At 37.8% G+C, this 15,079-nt stretch overlaps 1 protein-coding gene across 1 annotated transcript in view; it reads right to left on the minus strand.

Moving 5' to 3' along the window:
- Positions 1-15,079, minus strand: part of dnah9l (dynein, axonemal, heavy polypeptide 9 like) — a 242,026-nt gene that overhangs the window by 188,361 nt on the left and 38,586 nt on the right. The window contains exons 15-18 of the mRNA XM_052029683.1: positions 13,281-13,526; positions 11,078-11,244; positions 5,601-5,823; positions 5,081-5,197 (exon numbers count right to left, since the gene is read on the minus strand). Of these exons, the coding sequence (XP_051885643.1) occupies positions 5,081-5,197; positions 5,601-5,823; positions 11,078-11,244; positions 13,281-13,526 (753 nt within the window). The remainder of the gene's footprint in view (positions 1-5,080; positions 5,198-5,600; positions 5,824-11,077; positions 11,245-13,280; positions 13,527-15,079) is intronic.

Consider the following 15,079-nt stretch of genomic DNA (forward strand, 5'->3'; position numbering starts at 1 on the left):
GCTCCTGTGGGTAATAACCACAATCACCCCATAGCTGGAGGCTTCATGTGATAGCCATAACGGTTTCTTAAGTCACAGTGGACCAGGAAAGATCTGCTGCTAAGCTAGGCTCCTCATAGCTTATAAGCTCTCCACTACTCAGACTGAGGGGTTATCTTTGTATAGCAATCTGTGAAAGGGAACTCCACATAGTGGCCAAACTCTAAAATCTTAGAGTCACACTTATTCCATTTCAGCTGTGCATTGTCTTTGTAACCAGCTGTGTACCTTCCCCAGCACCTTCAGGTGGCCCTGCTACATGTCTTTGGCAATAAGGATATCATATAGATTACAGAGACCTCGAAATCTCTTGCAGCATTTTATCTATTATGAAATGAGAAAAGTAACCTGATGGATGAGCAAAACTCAGTAATGTTAATAGCCTCTTTTGTATCAAAGCAAACTCCACCTTTTCCCCAAGTAAGTTTCCGTCCATTCTTATTGATTATGAACTTTAAATAAAAAACTATAGGCCTCATAAATGTACACTTATTCCATTTCAGCTGTGTATTATCTTTGTAACCAGCTGTGTACCTTCCCCAGCACCTTCAGGTGGCCCTGCTACGTCTTTGGCAATAAGGATATCATATAGATTACAGAGACTTCGAGATCTCTTGCAGCATTTTATCTATTACGGAATGAGAAAAGTTCAGGGCTGACCTTCAGGAATGATAACTTAGTGTATGCACACAAACCCATGTGCATTAATTATCAGATAGCTCTGACTCTGTCCATATTCAACAGTGCATACTCATGAGAAGGGTCCAGCTTACTGCCCCTCATTAACAGTCACATTCAGGGTCTCATTAACGATTTGGAAGAAGGGACTGAGTGGACCGTATCCAAATTTGCTGATGACACTAAATTGAGTGAAAAAGCAAATTGTGCAGAGGATGTGGAGAGTCTGCAGAGAAATATAGATAGGTTAAGTGAGTGGACAAGGGTCTGGCAGATGGAGTACAATGTTGGTAAATACGAGGTCATCTACTTTGGAAGGAAAAATAGATGATCAGATTATTATTTAAATGGTGAAGACTGCAGCATGCTGTTGTGTGGAGGGACTTGGGAGTGCTTGTGCATGAATCGCAAAAGGCTGGTTTGCAGGTGCAACAGGTTATCAAGAAAGCAAATGAAATGTTGGCCTTCATTGCTAGAGGGATTGAATTTAAGAGCAGGGAAGTTATGCTGCAACTGTACAGGGTACTGGTAAGGCCACACCTGGAGTACTGCATGCAGTTCTGGTCTCCTTACTTGAGGAAAGATATACTGGCTTTGGAGGTGGTACAGAGGAGGTTCACCAGTTGATTCTGGAGATGAGGAGGTTAGCCTATGAAGAGAGATGGTGTTGCCTGGGACTATACTCGCTGGAATTCAGAAGAATGAGAGGGGATCTGATAGAAACATATAAAACTATCAAAGGGATAGATAAGATGGAGGCAGGAAAGTTGTTTCCACTGGCACGTGAGACTAGAACCAGGGGACATAGCGTCAAGATTCGGGGAAATAGATTTAGGACTGAGATGAGGAGAAACTGCTTTTCTCAGAGAATAGTGAATTTGTGGAATTCCCCACCCAGGGAAGCAGTAGAGGTTACCTCATTAAATATATTTAAGACACAGTTGGATAGATTTTTGCATTGTAGGAGAATTATGGGTTATGTGGAAAAAGTAGGTAGGTGGAGCTGAGTCCACGACCAGCTCAGCCATGATGTTATTGAATGGCGGAGCAGGCTCGATGGCCCAGATAGCCTACTCCTGCTCCTATTTCTTATGTTCTTATGTAAATTTATAGTCCCCAAATAATCGAAATGTAGTTGCCAAATTGCTTTGTTGGACACTTTTTTTGCAAGCACACTTTTTTTCCCCCTCTAATTTGCAAGATTTTTCTTCTACCTGCGGGGCACTGAGAACCAGTCTTTGCTGAGAACAGACTCCCCTCCTAGACAAATACCAATGTGGTGCTTCTATCCAATGACACCACCGTACTAGTCAGTAAAAAGGCTTATGTACCGCGCCAAAAGCTTCTACAGACCTAAGGGTGTCATGCAAAATCACTGGATCATCACACATTCAAAATGAAGCATTCACACAGTGCCCTATCCTATCAGTATTTGGCAGTTGCATGTAATTGGGTCTCATTATTGTCATCTTCCATATTCTGAACAGTAAATTTTCCTGAGAATTTAGCAAGAGCTCCTTAGAGTACATCCACAAAATAGTACTGTAGCTTACTAGTGGAGTCAGACGATAGAACTGCTCATACGTATTGTAGTTCATTAACATGCAATTTGTACCCAAATCATCATAATCTTCAATGAACAACCCTGTCATCACCAAACCACTGTGCGCCTTTATCCAAGGCAAGAAATCACTGTTAATTTTTGGGGGTGCCTAGTACGCCTGCAGCACCCCAGTTTGTGAAGCACCCCTCCATTTCAGCTTTCTACATTGTTATACCAGTCTTTTCTGTTTTTCAAGCCTTCATGACCCAAGAATTTCCCACCAAAGTCGCTTTCAGTGACCACATGATACAACACTGTGATTACTATGCTCTATGGCCTACCCAACACCTGCACATGCCTTGACTGAAGCTATCCCAGTTTCTTAAAAGGTAATTTCAAGACCAGCAACCATTCTGCACACTCTCTATGTTGAGTCCTCTTTATTAAATAATTTTGCCTGAATTCATCAAAGGATCCTATGGTGTCCAATCTGCAGGCATGGGAACTGCATGCGTTTCCTCCAGTTGCTCCGGTTTCCTCCCACATTAACAAAAGTATTCAGGTAGGTATGTTAATTGGCCTGTGAGAGTTGCTCCTAGTGTGTAGGTGAGTAGAAGAACTTTGGACAGAGCTGACGTGAATGTGCGGAGAATAAAAAGGGTCAGGGTAGGATTAGTGTAAAAATGGGTACTTGAAGGTGGGTATAGACTCAGTCCACAGGGCCTGTTTCTGTGCTGTATCTCTCTATGACTATGACAGTGTTGTACAGGCTTGGCTATGTGGCTGATAGCTGATCTGAATGACCAACTTGTTTGAAAATCTTAACATCCAGATGTATCCCCCTATCTTTCTGTAGCCTCACTGGCAAGGAGGCATTGGCTTTGGGTCCTTTCCTGCTGCCAATCACGCTGGAACCCCAGCAAAACCACAATTAAGGCTCCAATACTTTTGGAATAGAAAAATGCCATTCATTCTTACTTCTATTCAGACCTGGTTTCTTGTTCATAGTTCACATAAAGCTTTGCAATGCATATATACAGCCCAATTTTTCAGTAAGTGTCACTTATTTCATTTTGCAAAATCTAAGGGATCTGTTCAATAACTTCCCTTTAAATATGTTGAATGCCCTTCTGCACACTACTGCCTTTCACTCTCTGCTCCCAGAAGCTGCAGGTTTCTAAAAGCCAACTGGTGTTCTTCCTCTCCCAAATAATACTCCCCCAGTAACAGTCCAAGTAGGGATTTATGCTGATGAAGGCTGAGCTTTCACAGAAGCTCCGCAACATGTTATTTTGCCACTCTGAAACGTTGTTTCCATTTCATTAAAACCAAAAGCATCCAACCCAGGAAAGGAATTAGATTCAAAAGGGGCCCATTGCTTATAGAGAGAGCATCTTTTACTTTTAGGATGTGTTTAATTTTACACATGGAAACAACACCATCAAGTTTCAGGGCTGGCACTCTATGCAAATTTGTTAAGTTGATGGATTCATAAATTACCATATTCTGAAGTTGAAGCTAGCATAAATCAGACCTAATTTAAATTCCCCCAAAAAATTCTGTCAACAATTGTTAGGGCAAAACATTTTACTGCCTTCAGGACAGCATGCAAAACCGAATTATTCATGCAACATAACTTGCCTCAAATCATATGCAGAAACCAATGCAAAACATCACGTGGCAATTAATTACTTACAACAATTTTAATCTTACAGGGCACTGAGACTGTGGTCACATCTGCCCAGCAAGGTTCAAAAGCTTCATTGAGTTATATTGTACTGACTAAAAGAATTTGCTTTGCATTTGAAACGCATCAAAAAGATTTCATCAACTGTATAAAACACGATCCATACAAGATTAGGATGTGGCATGTAGATCCAGACAAAGGAGGGGATTTTTGTTTTTCTGTTGGCTTTTCTAGTTCATCTTTTCCTCAGTTTAGATCAAAGGTAATTATGAAGTCAAGAGGCAAAATGCATGTTAATTAAAACTTTACATAACTTGTTATTAATTAATATTGGTAAATACCACTAAGAGATAATAACATCACCAGAAAAGGTTTTAAGACCAAAATGTTCTGATGAGCAATATGTATGTTGAGCCATCATTGCAGATAAACCAATTGCTGATTCCTTCATGGAAATTAGCAATCTATGAATGCAGAGGCAAGCATAGAAACAGAAACTAATCTAAAAAAGGATTTCCAAAAAAATTTTCTGTTAGGCACTTGGAGAAATAGAAATATTTCCCATTACCACAAGTATACCTGTAACAATATAAACATAATGATGTCAATTTGGAGAAATTAATTATTATTATTATTCACAACTCTGATTCAGAAAACTTATTCACTTACTGCAGATTTCAAATACAGAAAATTTTGAAAATAATATGATCATAAATGTTGCTAGCATACAAGTTGTTATTTTATAAATATTTGTACTTTAATATTAATAGCACACATTTTGTTTACAGCGACATTGAAAATAAAAAAAAAGTCATGTTCCACTGCAAAGCAAGTCAATAAAGAATGGCTATATGGTCTGCAACCAATTACCAAGAGAGATTCATAGCCTACCGGATTAAGAATAATTCACAGTGAAAGGGGAGGAAGAACTACTCCCTTTTTATAAACCAAGATTTACATTATCAGATCCATTTAGAATTTATAACCGTCAAACACATAATTGTTATCTCTGGACATCACCGTTTCATAGAGTTTACAATTTCTTGGTTCACTGGAGCTTACCTCTAGCTTGTTAACAGAACAAAAATTGTGAAATCATTTGGTTCAAAGCACTGAGCTAAAGCTGATCTCACCTCAAACTGTACACATTTCCTCCTGATAACAGATACTTCATTGGACTGCAAAGGTGCCACTTCATGCTTTGTAGTTAAAGCAATCTTTTTAAGTCTCTTCCACTTTTCTGGCAGCTCCTAAAGTATTTTAGATGAAAATATGCATAATGCATTAGTCAAGCATGCAAAATTATATTTGTGTAAATGTTTTAGCTACATACTGTTATGATGGCTTAGGCAAGAAATAATTTTTATCTGATTAATTTATTTTATACTTGCATATATTAAGTTTCTTTCTAAAGAAAATATGTGACAAAACACTTCAAATTTTGCGAAAGCTTTTCAATGTACTTGAAATTTGTAGCTATTTCTCTATCTAACTTAAAAATACTCTTAATTCATTATTTTGATTAAAAAGCTATAGTCTATGGAATAAAACCTCCGAGGGCCAGAGTTAAGACGATTATAGACATGAAGATTAAAGCAAAACAAATACTCAAATTAACTAGATTTTAATTGACACTAGTTCTTGTTTATTTACCTCAAGATCTGCATAAACACATTCAGGAATCTGCTGTCCATAGGTTTGCAGCAACCCTGCTGCTTCACTCAGAGATTTAAAAGTTTGCTCTGTAGATGAGTCCCAATCCCGGACTGCCATTAAGTGTGCCATGACTTGAACCAGTCCATCATTGTCCCCATCCTTTACCTTTTGTGTAATGCCCTCCTCTGTTACAGCAATAAAACTCACCAACTGATTAACACTGGAAGACAAAGCAAAAATAATCTTCAAATACAAAGCTTCAATAATATTATAGTTGCAGGATAGAGCTTATGTTCATAGACATGCTATCTAGAGGACACCAGTTCAAGTTTCAACACACCAGTTTGTGATGCATTTTCTTACAAGGGCTTATGTATTTGGGAGGCAATGTGTTAGCATGGATAGAGGATTGATTCAAGTACAAAAAACATGTTTTCTGGTTGGCAGAATGGCCTACTAATAGTATAGTGGGGTGCCATAAAGAAAATGCAGACATCAGGAGCAAACTTGAGAGACCCTCACAGGCTAGTGGAAAAAGTGTCTCTCAGCATGAACAATCTTGCAGAGGCAAATGCCTTTATGTGAATATTTCTGATACTGTCCCTACAATCTAGATAGATTAATAGGAAAGAAATGCTGCCAAAATGAGCCAGACCTTTGCTGTCCAGTGGCTCTACACCAAATTTGCCTGTCCTGTCAGGGAGGTTCCCTTTTATGGCCTAACCCATCCCACAAGTCTGGCAATGGGGTCCCAGGTGGCTCAAACAGTGCAATGGAGAATTCCCAAAAGCTTTGAAAGCTAGCAAAGTCCACCTCCATCTTTGCCGGTTCTCAAAGTTGTCAGGAACTTTTAAATGTTTCTGAATTTTTCTGAAACGCAGGAACATATAAATGAATATATTTTAAGAAACTCAAAAAAATAAAATATTAAAACAATTAAAGCATTTAATTATAAACATTAAACAAAACACAAATAATTAGGAAAGAAACTTACCTTCACCTTTCCTTTCTCCTCTACAGCTCCATAACACCTACGGATATTAAAAAGTTTGCAAATCTTGTGCCAAGTTCAACTGAGCCCCCCAGCATAAGTGTTGTGGTATCTCCACAGCTCCATATGGACAAAAGCAATGGAGCATATTTGATACAGCACCAATTAATGGTGATAAAGTCATTTGCAGAGGCAAGCATAGAAATGCCAGATTTGTTTCTACTTATGTAGATAAATGCCAACAAAATCCATGCTAATTCCCTAGTCCACAAATCATTAATGAAAGACATACACATTCCAGGTTCAAAGAGTCCTCATTTCCAACTATATCAGCTGATCTTGATTGACGCTATATCTTTTAATTTTTAGTCTAAAATTGCCAGTGTGCATCTCCAGTGCAAAAGCAGAAAACAGAAATGAATCCATAAATGTGGTTAAATGTTAAATGCTAACAAGTTTTAAAATTCTGACCTTTATATCAGATAGCAGATTGTGGACACTGAACATCTCCAGTTACCTATGGTATATTTATATATAATGGAAATAATTCATGTGATCAGAGCACAGTGACATTATCTGCTGCACATAGTGGGTGCCTTATTAATAGTTAGAATAAATACACTTGTTCAAAGCGCTATGTCCTGTGGTTGTTATTTAAGAATTTATCTGCACTCCAGCAATATCCAAGATGCATCTTAGGATGCACTAAATTTGCCATGAGGATCATAAAAGTTAAAAAAAAGAAAACTAGCAGCATGCCTTTAAGAGTGCTCTGCTGACCTAATGATTCTGTGAAAACTCTGTAGCTACGAGCAAAAATGGCAAAGAAACAAATGGTCACAGTGAAGAATCTCTTGACAATAAACTCTGAGTACACTTGTGCAGTCTTAAGCATCACATCAAAGGAAGACAGAGAGAACTCCAGACAGCTTTCTTTTCTTGCTCAATGCAGCACTCAATTTTAAAAGGCACAGAAGCAAGTAAGTCCATTTAAATCTGGAACATGCTACAGAGTACAAGAGAGACACAGGAGGCTTGAGTACAGCAACAACATTTTGGTAGAAAAAGAAAATGCTGGTCAAGAACAAGCAGGTCTTACTCAAAGAATGTATAACAAGTCAATGAATCATTCAGATCCTACAGAGAAAGGATGGAGATGTTGGTCATGACCAATAATAACCTAGAGTTGGAAAATGGCGCTAAAGATGTATAGGCATTGAATGCTGCAGTGAGGGAACACAAAAAAGCAGCACCACCCATGAAAATTAGCTTAAGTCTATAACACACTCACTAACTTTGTAACCCCTTGGAAAAACTACCGGTATCTCACTTGCAGTGTTAATTGGGATTTTGGAGGAAAATACCAAAATAACAGCAAATTTGATACAAGCAATCAAAAACTGATAGAAACTGAGTGATTACATTGTCACTCATTATGGTATATTAACTGGAATGGCTTTGGATCATACTTTCAGAGATAGGTTCATGTGTGGTCTGACAGATGAAAGGACCTAATTTAAGCTGTTAAACACAGTACAAGTGACTTCTATGGAGATGACAGCCAGAAATATAACAGAAGCATACAGTCGAATAAGGGTAGGATATGGTAGGGCACAAAGGAATGTTGATGAACAGAGAGACTTAGGGGTCTAAGTCCACAAGTTCCCTGAAAGTGGCAACACAGATGAATAGGGAGGCAAAGAAGGCTAATGGTATGCTTGCCTTCATAGGTCGGGACACAGAATATAAAAGTTGGGATGTTACATTGCAACTTTACAAAATGCTGGAGTAAAATGTGCAATTCTAGTCACCACACTTTAGGAAGGATGTGACTGTGTCCGAGAGAGTGCAAAGGAGATTCACCAGGACGTTGCTTGGATTGGAGGACTACAGCGATGGAGAGAGGTTGGATAGGCTGGGCTTGTTCTACCTGGAGTGAAGGATGCTGATGGGGGGGGGGGGGGGGAAGCTGATAAAAGTATGTAAGGTTCTGAAAGGCATAGATAGGGTAGATAGTCAAAATGTTTTGCCCCATAGTTAGGGTATCAAAAATAAGAGGGCATAGTCTTACCATGAGAAGATGGGGATTTAAAGTGGATCTTTAAGTGGTTGATATCTGGAACTCAGAGGTGGTGATAGGATCAGATACAATTACGACGTTTAAGAGGCAGTTAGGCGGACATTTAAATAGGCAAGGATCAGAAGGATAAGATCAAATGGGATTAGTGTAAATGGGCAAAAATGTTGGTGTGGATGTGGTGGGTCAAAGGGCCCACTTCTGTGCTGAATGATTCTATCACCATACACCTATGCTCATTAGCACACATGGAATGTTACAAAACTTCAGATGACATATGTTAATTAATTTGGCATCTTTGCTACAAGCAAATCCAATGAGACATAACAACTTTAAGGTCGCCATTCTGACTGATAGAAAGTGATTAGAAATGCAGCTTGACACCGCTGTAGATCGTTACATAACGGGTAAGGAAAAAAATATGACAAGCAGTTTCAGTCATCTACCCTAAGAAAGAAACAAGGTCCTTCTTAAGATTTAAAGGTCAAGTTTTGAAATGGAATGATGCAATGCATGTAATGCTACAATGGTCAGTGTCTCATGGACAATGCCATAAAAGGGAAATATTGTTTAACAAGCCTGGAAAATTTTTGGCAGGTCTAATGCTCAGACTGATGCACTACTCAGATTACCACACAAATCATCTGAAATTAGCAGTGAAAGTTCAATTTCAAACTGTGTACAGCGTTTCCTGCTAACAGCCACCAGGACTGCTCAGCAAACTCAGCGTGATTCACAGAACAACAGCGCATAGCCCAAGCATATGTCACTTTTAAAATAAGGGTTACATTCCTGTGTTTTGACTGGTGGACCAAAAGTTCCATAATGAACCTGTGCTGTGCAGGGTAACACTAAGTACCAGTATATTGATTCTTCCATATCCATATTTCCCTGCTTCCAGAGGGCAGTGTCGTAAAAAAGTCTTGAAGAAGTGTCACAAGGTTATTCTAGCTTCACAATGAATCACTGGCTAACTTCCTGATTAAATACCATACAACTTCACACTTCACTACTGGTTTTACTCCAGTGAAGCTGGTAATGAATTGTCATTTACACACACAATTGAGCTTGGTACAGCCTAACATAGTGGGGAAAGAGGCAGTAATTGAAGCAAAGTGCCACATTTCAAGGAAAAGAAAAGCAATTATGACTTTCTGAGAGAGTTAGACTCATCAGGCCAATGAGCAATGGGACCTTGGTGAACTTACCTAAATCTGTAGCCCAAGAAGATATTTAATTTGTCCCATAAATCATGTCAGAAATGTCCACGTAGATCAAATAATAGCAAGAGATCTACCTGTAAAGACCGAAGTGATTCATGATGATAAATCTATTCCTGACATCAACATAGAGTCAACTACTGTCAAGAGTCATAATAGCAGTGAGTTAAGTCAAGAAGCTGCACTTTTCTCGGTAATGGAACAAATACAATGTCAGAAACAAGGACAAATCTGAGAAGATCAAACTAATTAAGGAAGCCAGTAAACAGACCGAATCTGTAATGGCAGTGTATACTGGTGAAAAGTATTTTCACAAGTATTCTTCAGAGGGGAAGCAGTTTAGTGTATTTTGTAAATAATTATGTAAAAAGGTCATGCAGAGAACTGGGATTCCATTCCATATATAATTTATATATGATACAAGCACAATGCAGAGAGTCCCTTGCTATTGGAGTTAGAATAAACATCCGAGCTTGAATTTTGTGTCCTGTAACTGTTACTGTAAATAGCTATAGTAAATACCTACACTCCAGCAATATCCCAAGTTTACCTCAGGCTATATCACTTTGTGCTTGATGTTATCCATTGCCAGCAAATACTGTAGATGAGGCAGCCAAGGACAGAGTCATATGGATCTTTGGAGGCAAGTGTGCCCGAGGGGAAGAGAAATCACTACTGTAGATGTACTGAGTGCAATCAGATAGGGAAGAGTGAGACCTTAAAATGAGACTCAAATAACCTGGACAATAGAGCAGAGGCACAGAGGAGGATAGAGTAATCAACCATGTTAAAAACCGATAAGAGGCAAGGTGAAATAGTACATCATGAATACTTAAAGGATGCCATTTGTGACTGTTGTTATAGTGACTTCAGTGCTGCTATAGAGTTAAAGGAAAAATAGACCTGGATTTGTTCAAGGCCGTCAAAAGCGAAACAGTCATAAAAATGTTTCGGCAACACCCAAGTAGTAGAATCAATGTTGCTGAGAAATATATTTGACTGAGCAGAATTATTATGTAATTTAGAGCTCAAATGCTGACAGTCATTTAGGTTTTCAATATATATCTGAAATTGCAATTCACTTCCGTATTCTGTCTTGCCCATTTTGATATTTTTAACTGTGACAGAATGTGTACTTCTTAATCTCCAAAGTTATACATTTGGGAATTATACAAAATTTCATTACCTATTGATTACATGATTTAAAAGATGCTCCTTAAACATCCAGCTCCATCTTTTTATTGTACTTAACAAAGATGATTTGAAGGGTTTAATGCATACTTGAAACCACCCAAAGCTACGGATATCTTCAAGTGCATTAACTCGGATATATAATGTTTCATAGAAGTTGATCTAGGAAAAAGAAATTAAAATACATTCATTATGGATTTCCAGCTTCTGCATTTTCCTTTGATTACATCTTTTCCTCAAGGCACGTCCCAGATTTTTTTCCCCCAACTGTTTCAGGCACTCAGTACTGAGACCAGTACAATTAACTCAATAAAGTATTAAAATAGTGGTCTATAAAATGGGTTATGTCTATTGAGTAACATGGCAGATGAGAAAGACTTTGCTTAAATGTTTGCTTGCATAAATATCTCTGTACTATATACACAAATATTCATCAATAATGAAATGTACATTTAACTATTGTATTTTCATAAAGTTTGGCTACGGTCATAAGTTTAGGACCATGCCTGTGATTTTTCTCTCGGGTACAGATAACCTAGTTGTTGCAAAAATGTTCATTCTCTTTCACTTAGATATGTGCATTGTCACTCAACATGTAACTACATAATAATCACTTGTGATTCAAACCAGTGTGTCTTTCACATATTTCCATTGTTTTAAAATTGAAAAAGAGGGAAGGCCTGATCAGTTGAGTCCTTAAGCTACAGTTTCACAAGCTGAAATAACTGTACAATTATGGTTTGCTCAAATTAAATCAGTACAATTTTACACAGTAACACAAAATAATGATATACAGTACAACACCAATTTATACAGCACCAATTCAAAAGCAAAATATCACAGATATAAGAGGTAGAGAAGCACAAAGGGAAGGAGAAAAGAAATGGCCTAAAACAGGTTGGAAAGCAAGAGAGATTCAATAACAAAAGGGTTAATTGCACAAGGCAAAAGGATTTCTGAAATTACCACACAGAAATATTACGAATGCTGAAAATTCCGATCCCCTGAAATTGTTGAACCCAGGTATTTGAGACTGGAAGGCTGTAACATGCTAATCAAATGATGAAATGCTGTTTCTTTAGCTTACATAGAGCTTCACTGAAACAGGATACAGGTCAAGGACAAGGAGGTCAGAGAAGAAGTGGAATGGTAAATTAATGTAATAGGGAACCAAAAGTTCTTGATCATGCTTATGGACTTAATGAAGGTGTTCCACAAAATAATAATCACCCATTCAATCAGTAGCGGTCTCCCACTGTAGAAGAGGCCACACAATGAACAGAGAATACCATATACTATATTGAAATAAGGACAAGTACTGGGAAGTGTACTTTGAGCAATGGTATTGGAACAAGAGGACGTAAAAAGACAAGAGTTGCATTAAGAATGGCTAATCCATCAATATTTTAGTCACATTTAATTTGAAAACGCCAAAATACTTAAAAAGTTCAAAAGTCAATACCAAAATAATTTCCACCTGTTTAGAATAAATTTCAGCAATAATCACTCGTATTTTTCAAATCTGTGGGGCTACACATTGCTTCATACACTCAACAATACTGGTGAATTTTATAAGGGTCATGCATGAAGAACGCCAACTGGACATGGCAAAGAAAACAAACTCCAGTCAGACTGCACATTCAGGAGATATCTAAACTGGAAGAGGAAGCTCAGCACTACATCAGAGCCTGATGCTTCCAGATTAATTATTTCTGTTACCTGGAGGCTCCTACACAATCACTTTGCAGTTTTGACAATCTCAAGAATAGTGAAAATGTTGGTCATAGTCTAACAATTACCTACTTTTAGCTTCAGCTGCACATTAGAAAATTACTGTGTGAAAAATGCTACCAGATGGAGAAATGGAGACAAATATTTTGTATTCATTTCAACAGCAACTGGATGATGTGATTGAGGGGCATTAGGATCTCTATAGGTATTACGAATTAATGATAAAGAACTGAATAGCTTTCCTCAACTTTAGTTATCACCAGTTACAATAAACAGGCAAGTAACTGTGCTAAGTTTTATGCTTTAATCTGCCTTTTAAGCTTCATTCATTACATTTTGGATTCCTTCTTGTAAAATACCATGCTCCATCTGAGAGAATTTACAAGTTACTTCTCCATTTCTGAGACTGGCCATCCAAAGCTACTTCCTTCTTGGGGGCATCCATTTATTTTGCTGATTTATCCTACCTGTTCTCTATATTGCACCAGCTGTGGAGGACATCTTGGTAATCCATAGCCTGTTTGAAACTTCAATTCCTCTGAAGAAAGAGAATGATGAAAGTGCCTCATGAATTCCAGTCTTTCATTCATCCATAGATAACTATAACAGTTAAGTGAAAATTGATACTCCTTTGCTTTGTCAATAAGTCTTTTCACTCTGTCCATGATTCTTTGACGCATCTCAGCCAGATCACTCATTTTGTCCACTTCTTGCTGCAAGCAAAAATTAAATACAATCAAACGTTTGCTATGATACGAAAAGGGAACAAATGTGGAGTATTTTTTGGCCCGTGCCATGCAACTTTTCTAGAAGTAGAGTTCACCAATCAAAATGCTTCACAAGTTAAATATCAGACAAATGTCATGAAATAGTTACCAAACATTGAACAACCCTTGAACAAACAAGTACGTGTGTTAAATTCAGTTTCCATTGATTAATTATCAATAAAAAACTGTGTTCAAGGCCATTAAAAATGCTACATTGAGACTCAGTGCTTTATGGTAATACCTTCCCTTGCTTATAGACATCAATAAAGAAGATGGAGTACTATTTCATTGTTTCTTTTTGGTGCCTTACAAATTGTCCAGCGATTTGAACTGGTAACTCTGAATTGACAGCTACTGCACTCGCCGCTATCATTCCTCATAGCTTCACTATAAAATTTGAAAGCACCCACTGCTCACAACTATCCCAGCGTTGGTTCCATTGTTGTCATTATGGTGCAATAATTCACCAGATGCAGCCCAGTCATGAATAAGGGAGCTGCAGTAAAATTGAGGCCCTGAAAATAACTGATTTGGCAATATACCCTAGATTCTGCTTTGTTGGCCTCAGATGTCTTTTGGATATGAATCAATTAACTCACAGTGATCTTTCAACTATACTTTCTAAGGGCTAACTTGAGTAAATGTGACTGATTTTCTTATTTTAAAGAGGAATTATCTTATATTTATGGATAATGAATTTCATTTACTGCTCAGTCAAGATTCAGATCTTGTTGAGGTCTACATCTTGGTTGTCTACTTTGAGCTTCACTAACTTGGCACAATCTAAAAAAAATCTAAAAACCACCTTGAACTTCAACATTTACTGTACATCGACCTGAAACAGGAGCAACCCCAGACAACAACACAGGTGCGCATTATCTCCCGTACTGCAATCCAACTCCCATTGTGACAACTAGCTACTTATTTAACAAGTTAAATATAATTTTTTACTAATCAAGATAACACAGAATATATCCGGTGTTGATCACTATATCAAAAAATAGTGTGCATTATTTATTTGGTCTGTTCAATGTGACTCATCCAACCTGCTTGAGAGAGGTGATTCCTTTAATTTTTTTGTTTACTGTGGTTAGGTCATTCAATTTGTAATCATCTCCTCCTCCCTTTGGAATACAGCAGATATGATTGCCCATTTCTAGTCTGCTAGAATCTTCCCCAGTATTCAGATGCTTCCTCAAAACTGTCACTACATCTGAAATCTCTTCCTTTAAGTATTAAAGGCAGTTTAATATATCTGCCTCTATACTTCAATCCATACATAAACTTTGCTTCGCTAATCCAGAATCCTGTACCCACATAATGAAGATTTAAAGTTGAATAATCGACCTATTCTTTCTATTTTCTAGTAGATTCAGGGAAAATGGGGCAAGGATGAATAATGCTGAGCCCCTGCTATAAGCATAGTTGTTGGAATTTTCATTCACATTCAGTTGGAATTTCATTACACATTGTAATCTGATTTCCTTTTTATGCTGTCT

This window comes from Pristis pectinata, chromosome 1 (genome assembly GCF_009764475.1).
Source record: "Pristis pectinata isolate sPriPec2 chromosome 1, sPriPec2.1.pri, whole genome shotgun sequence".
In the NCBI taxonomy this organism is placed as follows: Eukaryota; Metazoa; Chordata; class Chondrichthyes; order Rhinopristiformes; family Pristidae; genus Pristis; species Pristis pectinata.